General features: G+C 60.5%; 1 protein-coding gene across 2 annotated transcripts; it reads left to right on the top strand.

Annotated features, from left to right (window-relative positions):
• The first annotated feature begins 1393 nt into the window (after positions 1-1393).
• On the top strand, positions 1394-9320 carry DRAP1 (DR1 associated protein 1). Of its 2 annotated transcripts, XM_037905206.2 has the most exons (7): positions 1395-1558; positions 5945-6017; positions 6482-6575; positions 7096-7215; positions 8034-8124; positions 8549-8634; positions 9081-9320. In XM_037905206.2, exons 1-7 carry the CDS (start codon positions 1517-1519, stop codon positions 9232-9234), a joined length of 660 nt encoding a protein of 219 aa, XP_037761134.1. In that variant the 5' UTR covers positions 1395-1516; the 3' UTR covers positions 9235-9320. The 2 variants fall into 2 exon arrangements, with proteins under 2 accessions (XP_037761136.1, XP_037761134.1); XM_037905208.2 differs by lacking the exon at positions 7096-7215 and having other exon boundaries at positions 1394-1558.
• The last annotated feature ends 2624 nt before the right edge of the window (positions 9321-11944 follow it).

The following is an 11944-nucleotide window of genomic DNA, read 5'->3' as shown; positions in this document are numbered from 1 at the left end:
CTAACCAGGTAGGGGGCGGGACCTAGTGTACGGAAGCGGATTCGCTGGTGGATGGGGGCGGGGCTAAAGCAACCAATCCGCTCCAGCCTGAGCCCCCTCCCCCCGCCCAGCGGTTTGTGGCTGTGACTCCAGCGCGCTTCACTGTCTGTGTGCGAGCTCAGGCTCGTGGGGCCGGGCTGCAGCTGGTTTTGAGGTGGCCTATGGCGGAAAGTCAAGCAAGGCATCGCAGAGGGCCCAAGCCAGTGGCGGGCCAGTAGTCTGACCCTGAGCGCTGTTCTGTGGGAATAATGGGTGTTAAACCCCCCTCTGGGGCCATGAGACAGGGACGCCTCACCAGGTGATGAGATGCAGCCACCTCTGGAATGGAACACAGGGACTGTTTATACAGGGCTCCCATGTAGCGGAGTACGGCACCTGGCTGAGAGCAGGGGAAAGAGCCAATCATAGAATATCCGGGTTGGAAGGGACCTCAGGATGTCATCTAGTCCAACGCCCTGCTCAAATTTTTGCCCCAGATCCCTAAATGGCCCCCTCAAGGATTGAACTTACAACCCTGGGTTTAGCAGGCCAATGCTCAAACCACTGAGCTATCCCTCCAAGGACATTCCCTCTGGGGCACCTGGTGTTGGCCACTGTTGGAAGACAAGACGCCTTTGGCCGTTCTTACATCAGTGCAAAAGCACAGTCCCTCTGCCATTCTTAGCACTCCACGGTGTAAGGAGAACCTCAGACCCAATCTACCTGCTCAGGGAAAGGGAGCTTGCCTGAGACCCTCCATAGGGGAGTGGGGAAGACACAGGGACTTCATAGACCCCCATCCCTGGCGGTGGGGGTCAACCTGGTGGTGGGGATCCTCCATCTTCCAGGGATGGGGAGTTGCTGGGGAGCAAACAATCCCAGGGAGCCCATGTCTCAGGAACTGGGCGACTCTTGGAAGGCCTCCATGATGGGGGACCCCAGGCGTCTCCAGCATGGAGGGGGGGCTGTAAGATCTGCTTTTTCTTGGGGGGGGGGTGGAAGGGGGAGAAGAGAGGAGAGGCGGAATAGCAGATGGAGGACACCCGTCCTGGTGGGTGGTAGAGAGAGCAGAGTTCTGAGCCCCCAGGTCCTGGCACTGCGGGGAGGGGGACCCTGAGGCAGGCGAGGAGACAAGGGCTGGCTCTGGAGGTGGCATTGCAGGACCCGGCCCCGGGAGAACGGAGAAAATGCGGTGGGGGCACCAGTGCCGGGGGGCGGGGATGGGGAGACTGGGGACGGGGGACGAAGGAGAGTCACAGGGTGGCACATGTGCTAGGGACGAGGGGGCCCCCCTGCGCCGGGGGGCGGCTGGAAAAGGGAGGAGTCCGGGGAGCAGGGCAATGGATGGAGTCAGCCCGGCGCTGGAGTGTTCCGGCGGCGCTAGGACCCTGGCGGCCGGTTCGGCGGCGGGCGACGCCGGGAGCCGGCGGGGTGGAGCGGGGCGGGCGGGGGTCGCTGCTGCCGCTGCTGGAGCCTGAGCCCGAGCCCGAGCCCCGCGATGCCGAGCAAGAAAAAGAAATACAACGCGCGCTTCCCGCCGGTGAGTGCGGGCCCGAGCCCCCCGGCCGGCACCCCGAAATCCAGCCCGGCCTAGCGCCTCGCCCCCCGCCGCCCCAGCCCCCGAGCCGGCCTAGCGCCCCCCCCGCCCCGAACCCCAGCCTCCGGGGCCGGCCTAGCCCCCCCCCGCCCCAGCACCCCTAACCCCAGCCCGCGGGCCGGCCTAGCGCCCCCCCCCGGCACCCCTAACCCCAGCCCGCGGGCCGGCCTAGCGCCCCCCCCGGGCACCCCTAACCCCAGCCCCCGGGCCGGCCTAGCGCCCCCCCCGGGCACCCCTAACCCCAGCCCCCGGGCCGGCCTAGCGCCCCCCCCGGGCACCCCTAACCCCAGCCCCCGGGCCGGCCTAGCGCCCCCCCCGGGCACCCCTAACCCCAGCCCCCGGGCCGGCCTAGCGCCCCCCCCGGCACCCCTAACCCCAGCCCCCGGGCCGGCCTAGCGCCCCCCCCGGGCACCCCTAACCCCAGCCCCCGGGCCGGCCTAGCGCCCCCCCCCGGGCACCCCCTAACCCCAGCCCCCGGGCCGGCCTAGCGCCCCCCCCCCGGCACCCCTAACCCCCGCCCCCGGGCCGGCCGAGCGCCCCCCCCCCCGGCACCCCTAACCCCAGCCCCCGGGCCGGCCTAGCGCCCCCCCCCCGGGCACCCCTAACCCCAGCCCCCGGGCCGGCCTAGCGCCCCCCCCCCCCCGGCACCCCTAACCCCAGCCCCCGGGCCGGCCTAGCGCCCCCCCCCCCGCACCCCTAACCCCAGCCCCCGGGCCGGCCTAGCGCCCCCCCCCCCCCCCGGCACCCCTAACCCCAGCCCCCGGGCCGGCCTAGCGCCCCCCCCCCCCCCGGGCACCCCTAACCCCAGCCCCCGGGCCGGCCTAGCGCCCCCCCCCCCCGGGCACCCCTAACCCCAGCCCCCGGGCCGGCCTAGCGCCCCCCCCCCCGGGGCACCCCTAACCCCAGCCCCCGGGCCGGCCTAGCGCCCCCCCCCCCGGGCACCCCTAACCCCAGCCCCCGGGCCGGCCTAGCGCCCCCCCCCCGGGCACCCCTAACCCCAGCCCCCGGGCCGGCCTAGCGCCCCCCCCCCCCCGGGCACCCCTAACCCTAGCTCCCGGGGCCGGCCTAGCGCCCCCCCCCCCCCCCCCGGGCACCCCTAACCCTAGCTCCCGGGCCGGCCTAGCGCCCCCCCCCCCCCCGGGCACCCCTAACCCCAGCCCCCGGGCCGGCCTAGCGCCCCCCCCCCCCCCCCCGCCCCCGGGCACCCCTAACCCCAGCCCCCGGGCCGGCCTAGCGCCCCCCCCCCCCCCCGGGCACCCCTACCCCCAGCCCCCGGGCCGGCCTAGCGCCCCCCCCCCCCCCCCGGGCACCCCTAACCCCAGCCCCCGGGCCGGCCTACGAGCGCCCCCCCCCCCCCCCCCCCCGGGCACCCCTAACCCTAGCTCCCGGGCCGGCCTAATACCCCCCCCCCGGCACCCCTAACCCCAGCCCCCCCCCCCCCAGCCGGCACCACCGGCCTGGCCTAGCGCCCCCCCCCCCCCCCGGCACCCTAACCTGACCCCTTGGGCCAGCCTAGCATCCCCCTAGCACCCAGCCTCTTTGTCCCAAAGCCTGGACCTCCCAGGCCCAGTCTTCCTCTTCCTTCTCCTGCCTCCCTTTACTGGTCTCAGTCCAACATTGTCTTCTTCCCCCAAAGTGCCCCCATAGGGATGCTCCTGCTGCCTCCTCTTTTATAGGGTCCCCTGTCCCCCTCAGAGACATACTTGCACTATCCACTTCTCCCTTTACTGCGTGCATCCTATATAGGACTCCCCTACTGTCCCATAAGGATTTTCCTACTACCCTCTTTCCCCTACAGGGATCCCCACTGCCCCATATTGGGATTCCACCTCATACCACCCACTGGTAATCCCCACAAGGATGCCCCTTCCCTCTGAAGTCCCTTCCCCCTATGATCTGGCCTCATTATGTTGATCTCCCACCTCTTCAGGGATCCTCTGGGAACCCCCTTCCTGATGAAGTCTCATCTCTCCTCCCATGACCTCTCTGGTCAGTGCCCCCAACCCATATAGGGGTCTGGCTCTTCATGAACACCCCCTAACCATTATGAACTTTCTCCCTCACCCAGAGACTCTCTTTCCCCCCTCCAAAGGATGATGAATTCTCCCCACCTATCCTTTGGGACACCATCTCTGGTGGGCCAACAGGGGGAATGTGTGCCGTTCAGACTCTCCTGTCCAGTGGGACTGTGGTCTGCCTTAGGATTCTTGGGTTCTATCCCTGGTTCTGGGTGGGGAATGGGGTCTAGTGGGTTACAACGTGGCCAGAGGGGTGTGCGGGGGAAGGCAGGGTGCATGGGAGCCAGGACTCCTGGGTTCTAGCCCCAGCACTGCCATCTGTGCTGTCCTGTTAAGGGTGGAAGGGACACTTCCCTCTGCCCACCTTTCCATAAAATGGGTTAATTCCGGACCCGCCTCCACGGGGACTCTACTGTAGGGCGGAGGGCCTCCGTCAAAAGGCGAAAGGTTCTTATTGGAATGGCAGGAGGGGGCTGCTACTGTGGAAGAAGTGGATAGATTTACTGTTTATAGGCCTCCTTTTCCCCTGGGATTCAGTGGGGCCTACTCACACCACAAAGCACGCCTTTTCTATCTTTGTGACATCTTCAGCAGTGGGGTAGGATGGGAGCTGAAAGCATCCTGGTCAGTTTCACCTTCTCTTCCCGGTCAGTTTCATTTCCTCCTTTCCTGGGGTGGGGTCCCTGATGCCAAATGGGGAACCTTTCCCCCCTCCCCCCCCCCACCAAATGACTGAAATCTGCTTTGCCATCCTCAAATGATTAAAAATCCAGGATCAGGCCTTTAAAAAAAAATCAATGGCGGGGGGGTATTTTATTTGCCTTTTGGTCTGGTGGGGAGGAGCTTTTAAGGGTCAAGATGTTAAGCTTTAAATAAAACCTGTGATTCTTCCTGCATCTCTTGAGTCTACAAGCTGGGTATTAATACTGTGAAATTGATGGTAGGATCATGAGAGTTGGCAGCACTGAATCTAGCCCCCATCCCCCATCGTTCCCAAAGCTATGGTTCAGACTTTGTGGTTAAGGCACCGGGATGGGGCTGGAGATCTGTGTTCAGTGCCTGGCTGTGACTTTGGGCAAGACATGTCTCTTAGTGCCTCAGTTTCTCCATCTGTAATCTGAGGATAAAACTTCTTCTATTTAGACTGTGAGCTCTGTAGGGTAATGACTGCCTCACTCTGTGTCTGTGAAGCGCTTGGTGCAACAAGGGCCCTGAACTTGGGTCAGGGTCCATGCAGTGCCTGGCATAATGGGGGCCCCCAGCGTTGGGTCAGGGTCCATGTGGTACCTGGCACAATGAAGCTCCCCAGTCTCAGGTGAGGATCTGTGCAGTACTTGGCACAATAGGGGTCCCCTAATCTCGGGATGGGGTCTGGTCAGTGCCCAGCACAACAAGGAAGCTCCCAATCTCAGATCAGAGTCATTTTCAATGGCTTGTGCTCAGCTTTGGTCCTCACAATTTATGCCTGGGTTGTGACAGCTGACACCTTGTGGTTTGCCCCTTAGCTGCGTGTAGGAGATATTATTGCCTTGTGACATGGACACAAACATCCTTTGGTTTCAACACAACCCAGTCCAGTGGAGAAAAGGGCGTTGATTCTGCATCCAGAGGGGTGGATCGCGAGTCTGGACACTATCTTGTGAGGGGAAACAGGAGGTCCTGCTGCACTGCTAAGCCACAGGGCACAAGAAGGGCACACAGAGCCATAATCGGGGCAGGGAATAGCTCTGGTGTGAGGCTACCAGTGCCCTTGGGTAGAGGTGATGTCCCATGGGGGTTGGGCAAGCATGGAACAAGTTGACAGTTCTCAGCCTTAGTCCCTGCCTGACAACCACCCACAGTCCCCTAGTCACCACAGAGGCTGAGGAGCCAGTGACCCATGGAGGCTTTGCTCTTGTGTCAACCCCCGCGGGAGCAACCACCTCCCTGGGGACGCAGGGAAGGATGACCCAGGGAAGGGGTGACAATGTAATGTATGAATTGGAGAGGTGTATGGCACCTGTGTCTGGGGATCTAAAGTCACTTGAGAGGAGTGGGGTCGAGTGGTTAGAGCAGAGGGCCTGGGAGTACAAATCTAGCCCTAAGTCAGGGACTGTCTGGTTCCAGGGGGCATGGAATGGGATCTGGGGCCTTTTGCTGTTAGGGCAGCAGACTGGCTGGTTCAGGGGAATGGGGAATGAGTTATGGTGCCTTTCCCCTCTAGGGGGCACTCTCTCTGGTCCACACAGCCATGTCCCTGGCACTGAATGTTAATAGGAGGGTGGGACACCCAACCCCTGATATTAACTATTTCTTCTTGTCTCCACTCCAGGCCCGGATCAAGAAGATCATGCAGACAGATGAGGAGATTGGGAAGGTGGCCGCTGCCGTCCCTGTCATTATATGTATCCTTGGGAGTGCTGTGTTGCCCAGCTCCCACTCCTGAAACCCCAATTGTTGCCTTGTGGTCTGGCCAATCCTGAGGGATCTCCCTCCCAGCCAGGCTTGGGTCATCTCCTGTAGGTTTCATTGCCCTGGCTGGTGGCTAATTACAACAGCAGGTTAGACAGAGAATCAGAGGTAGCTCATCTAGTGGCGGGAGGAGGCTGGAAGTCATAACTCCTGGGTTCTCTCCTAGCTCTGGGAGGGAGGTGGTCTTAGACTGGGGGGATGAGAGGGACTGGGAGCCAGGTCTTCTGGTTCTATCCCCACCTCTGGGAGGGGAGGAGGGCTAGTGGGTCAGAGCAGGATGGGGGAAGGCTGGGAGCCAGGATTCTTGGGTTCTATCCTCATGAACAATGATCCTAGTACAAGCAGTGTTCTATTCTGATCGCAGTGCTGAGTTCCCTTAACCCTTGGCTTGCCCTAGCCCGGGCGCTGGAGCTCTTCCTGGAGTCGCTCCTCAGGAAGGCCTGTCAGGTGACACAATCCAGAAATGCCAAGACCATGACCACCTCCCACCTGTAAGTACCCTACTTCCACCTGCATTCCCCCTGCTTCTGCCCAGCTGGGGACTTTCTGACCTAACCCCCGCAGTACTGGAGCAAGGAAATGCCAGATCTACTCCACAAGCAGACCTGCCCTGCTACAGAAAGACCTCTCCCACTTTTCTTGGAGCAGGGGGCTAGGAGCCAGGACTCCTAGGTTTGGTTCCCCGCTTTGCCACTGTGGCACTTCTGGACAGTCCCTTCCCCTCCTCTATGCCTCAGTTTCCCCCCTTTTCAACTGGGTGGGAGGCGGGGGTGAAGCACTAATCCCGAGCAGGGCTGAGGCTCATGGAGGTAATGGTGATTATTGTGTTGTTATGGAGGGGGAGGAGGGGCTTTGAACACTGCATCCCCAGCTGGGATGGATACACCATGGGGGTCTCTAGTAGCCCTCAGGAAGCCAATAGGGGCTGGGGGTCAGGTCCCCAGGGTTTCTGGGGGTGGAGGTGCTGCAGTCCCCTCCCCCAGAGTCTGAGCTGCTCTCCGCTCCCTGCAGGAAGCAGTGCATAGAGCTGGAGCAGCAGTTCGACTTCCTCAAGGATCTGGTAGCCTCGGTGCCTGACATGCAGGGAGATGTGGAGGATAACCACGCTGAGGGCGAGAAGGTCTCCAGGAGGTGGGCAGTAGGAGGCGCTGCGCTACAGGGAGCGGGGCAGGGGCTCAGTAGGGGATGCTCTTCCCTTACAGCCAGTGCTGGCCAATGGATGCCCCAGTGTGCCACCGGGAATGAGGCAGGGGCTCAGTAGAGAGCACTCTCCCCTCACAGCCAGTGCTGGCCTCGATGCCCCAGTGTGCTGCAGGGGGCGGGGTGGGACTCAGTACCGGATGTGCCCCCTTTCAGTCACTGCTGGCCCCAGCACAGTACTAGGGGGTGCTGTGCTGCAGGAAGACATGGACAGATGGTGGTGGTCACTCTAGATGCTATCGCACTTCACTAAGAATCTGGGAATGAACTCTGGTGTCGTAGCTCAATTCCCATTCTGCTGATTCCATTCTGCCTCCCAAAACCCCCGCTCTGCCATCAGAACTGGGTGTGGGGCTTCTCTTTGCTTCCTACCCTGAACCTGTGCAGTGTTGCTGTGTGTTGTTACCCAGCCACCATGCCCCACACCAGAGATGTCTACACTCCAGTGATGTGGCAAAGCGATTCCTAAATACCTCTTCCCCGTTGCGTCCCGCGGGGGACTGGCCCACGTCATAGGTGACTGTCCCAGCGGGAGTGCTGTGGCCGGGTTGGGAGCTTGGGAGGTGGAACCCCAAAGCTTTGCTGAAAGGCATAGGGGTGGTTTGTGGCCAGGAGCCCTGATGTGGAGTCCGGGGACTGGCTGGGTGACCCTGGGATGCGGTCAAGGGATTCCTTCTGCACCAATCTCTGCTGGAGCCCCCATCCATTGGCAGTGCCCCCATGACTCCTTGGTCTCTCTCCGGATGTAGGGGCCGGAAGCCGGGCAGTGGGCGGAAGAACGGCGGCACTGGCAGCAAAGGAAAGGACCCGAAGCAGTCAGGCACGGACTCCGAGCAGGAGGTGAATCTGGCAGGAGGTGTCTCCCAGCCCACAGGCTGCGTCCTGCATGCAGCAGTGCCCCCTTCTGGCTGAGCCTTGCTGAGGTGCATGGGGAGCTGAGTGAGAGGGGTAGTCCCCCGTGGGGCACAGATGGTGAAGGGTCTGGAATGCCGTCCCCTCCCCGTCTTTGGAGGTTGCCCCTCCTGGCTGCCTCCCTGTATGATCTATGGGCTGGGTATCCCAGGAGGGGTGTAGGGTCTGGTGGTTACAGCAGGGGGCGGTGCTGAGAGCCAGGACTCTTGGGTTCTATTCCGAACCAGGGTGCGTCCTTTTCCCCTCTCTCTGCTTCAGTTTCCCGTGGGGCCAGCTCTGGGGAGCATCAGTCACTGTGTCCCTCAGATGGTGCCATCTCCATGCTGAGCCCCTGCTTACCCTGCCCCCACAGGAGGATTCTGAGGACAGCGAGAGCGATGGGGAGGAGGAGACGTCCCAGTCCACGCCCCCCAGCCGCCCCACCACCCACTTCCCCAGGTACAAATCGGGGCCTGCCAGCTCAGTAGTGCTGATGGGCTGGGCAGTGCTGCCTAGTGCTTAGATCTTGGACTGGGGGTGGGGGGGAAGACTTCTGGGTTCTATCCCTGATTCAGGGATGGGAGTGGGATCTAGTGGTTAGAGCAGAGCATTAGCTACTTAAGGGTAGTGATAACTAGAAACCTAACAGCAGTAAGTATGATCATATGGAGCCTGACCTCTGGGGAACTGTGTTACGGGGTAGGGGCATGCCAGGCTGGATGAGCTTGTTGCACTGATGGAGGGGGTGGCTACCAGTCTGGATGGGACTATGGGTCTAATCCAGGGTGGGGATACTGGAAGGGCCCATGGATCTGATTGGGCTAAGGGTTGGGGTGAGGGATACGGGGTAGATGATATCCCCTCCCCCACAGTAACCTTCTTCCTTCTCTCCTCCCTGGCTCCAGCTCTCCGGCGCCATATTTGCACTTCACCTGCCCCCCACAGTCCACCATGGCCATGCCTGTCTCCGTTCCCCCGGCCCTGCCTGCCATGATGCCCTCTGCGCCAGCACCCCCTGCCCCAGCACAGGATGAGGAGGAGGAAGATTATGACTCGTAGCCCCATTTCCTTTTAGTTTGTTTTAGTTGCTGCATTCGGGGGGGGAGGGGGTGGTTCTTAAATTTATTAAAAAAAAGAGAAAAGCATTTTACCTCCACGTGGTTTGTTTTTATTGTGTCCCTGGGTTGGGCTCGAACCCCTGATTCTCAGAGCCCAGATCGCCTCATCCCTCCCCACTGCTCTCATTCCTCTCTGTGGCGCCTTCCCCAACAGACAGAGCACCACTGAGCCAACCCAGTGATTAGCTGCTGGTGTCTCCAGAGATGGGAATGGGGACAAAACAGCCACCCCAGCTTGTGAAACCTCCCCCCGCCCTTTCCTTGTGGCTTGATTTCTCTCTCCTCAGCCCCAAGGATCAGCGGTGTCTTTCCCAGAGAGTGTAGGGCTAGCGCTTACATGGATGTTACGGGTGTGATCTAGGCTTTGTCTAGGACATTCAGTTCCATTCCAGGCCTCAGTGTTGTCAGTCTGTCAGATCACGGGGCTCTTTGGTGTTGGGCAGGATTTTTTTAAGTGGTGCCCTCAGCTCTGCCCCCACCCAGCAACCATGGGTCTTGGTGGGCAGCTGAGCTCCATTTTTCTTAGAAACAGAATATTCGGTTCCACCTCAGCCCTGGTTCGGTGTCCCCCTTTTCTCTGCCCCCAGCACTGCTCTCTCAGATCCTGGGGTGGTGGCCTCTTTGTACTGGCTGGTCCTACATCCATTGGAGGAGGGAGAGGGACACAATGAATCTCACAAGCAGCGTCTCCCCCTGCCCCCCATCACTGCATGTGAAATTCACTTGGGTCTGATGATTGGTTTGGGATGAATCTGAAGTAGGGGGATGTAATTAGGGAGGGGGAAGGAGTCTCCCCACATGAAAGGACTGTCTCTGGGCATGTCTATCCTGGGCTTAACTGTATCTGCCACTGGAAGATGGTCCTGTGGTTTCACCCATCAGAATCCCCCACACACGCCCGGCTGCCTCGATTTCACCCCCGGGATGGGGGCGGGAAATCTGTGAGATATGGGGCTTTTAAGCACTCTTTTTAAAAATGAATGTCCCAGGCTCTGTATGTTCTCATTCCTTTATGCCATTTGTGTGTTCCCCCTCCAAGTGGGACTGGGAGCCAGGACTCTTGGGAAGGGAGTGGGATCTAATAATTAGAGCAGGGAAGTGCTGGGAGCCAGGACTCCTGGGTTCTTTTTCCCCCTCTCCCTCCCTCCCAGTCCTTCCCTCCCTGGATATTTAGCAGATTATATCTCCATTCTTTTATTGTTGCTAAACCCCAGGGCTCCATCACCCCACCCCGGTGCAGCGTAGTCTTAAGGAGCAGGAATTCCCACAGCCCCTTTTCACCCCGGTCTGTCCTGTTGGGAATGGGTTGTTTCCATGAGCGGGGTGGGTCCTGGCACCCCTTCAGGGCAGGGGGGCTTTAAGCTATCTTGGGGTGAGGGAAACGGGGATGCGGGGTTAAATGCTGCGTGGCTTGCGGCCACCTTGAGAGCTGGGACGCTGCGACTTTTAACGCATTTGTTTGATTTTTTTGTATTGACTCAATAAAGTTCTGATTTCACTAGAATCCGTCCGTGTTTAGGATGAAATTTACAATGGGCTGGTTCTTATTGGAGAAGGGCAACAGAGCTGGCCAGGACTCCTGGGTTCTATCCCCAGCTTTGGTAATGATTCAGTGTGGTAGGGGAGAGCTCTGTCAGGGTGTTTGGAATGAGCTGTGGGCTCCTTGGCAGCTGCAGGGACTGGTCCAGCATCCCTGCTCCCAAACATCAGCCTCATCGGCCTGGGCTACATCCCCCCACCCCCCCGCTTTGGCCTGGGCTATGGCAGGCTTCCCACCCTCCAGCCAGATGAGATCCCACCCCACTCCCCATTGACGTAAGCTGGTAGTTTGTCCCCCTACCCCTGCAGACTGCGCCCCTACACACTGAGATTACTCCCATCCCCTGCACCCTGGGCTGAAGTCCCCTCTGTACGTCCCCAGATGTGGAAGGCTTACGGATACCTAGTGCCCATGTCTGCAACCCCACCCTAATCTTGTGTGCCTCCCCCCTCCCTCTGGAGAGAAGTCATCAAGGAACTAGCTTCTAACCCCCTTCCATCTAACTGTCCCCCCTCCACTGCAGCTCCAGTCTCTTCCCAATCCCCTGGTGCAAGTGCATCCTCCTCCACAGCACCTGCCTCCCTGTCCCCCTGCTGGGCTGGTGCCCCATCGTCTCTCTCCAAGGGGGAGCAGGGAGGTAGCTGCATCCCTGGAGGTGTGTGTGCGGGGAGTCTCGCTCCCTGTTCTAAGTGCCTTGGAAAAAGCTCCTTTCACAAGCAAATTCCTGTTCTTCTCTGGGAGGATCAGCCCCTAGAAGGGGAGACAGTTCACCTTATCACTATGCCCACCACTGTGTAGAAACTGGTGCTAGAATCGGGAGTGTCAGGACTCCTGGGTTCTCTCCCTGGCTCCTCCCCCTGGCTCTGGGGGGCGAGAGGACAGGCTAGAGAGAGCCCAGCCAAATGTCTTCAAATCAAGGCTGGAGACCTTTCCTGAAGAGCCAATCACAGGTTCCTGGGCCCAGTAGTGGGCTGCCCTGGGCTATGAGAGACAGGAGCTCAGACTGAATAGGCTAATGTTCCCTTCGTCGTAGCTGTCTGCAGGGCTGTAGCCCTCCTGGTCCCAGTATATTAGAGAGACAAGGGGATGGTCCCATTGCAGATATTACCTC

Source organism: Chelonia mydas, chromosome 7, assembly GCF_015237465.2.
Source record: "Chelonia mydas isolate rCheMyd1 chromosome 7, rCheMyd1.pri.v2, whole genome shotgun sequence".
Taxonomy (NCBI): Eukaryota; Metazoa; Chordata; order Testudines; family Cheloniidae; genus Chelonia; species Chelonia mydas.
Note: the sequence above shows the minus strand (reverse complement) of the source record. Positions and strands in the feature narration are given on the sequence as shown.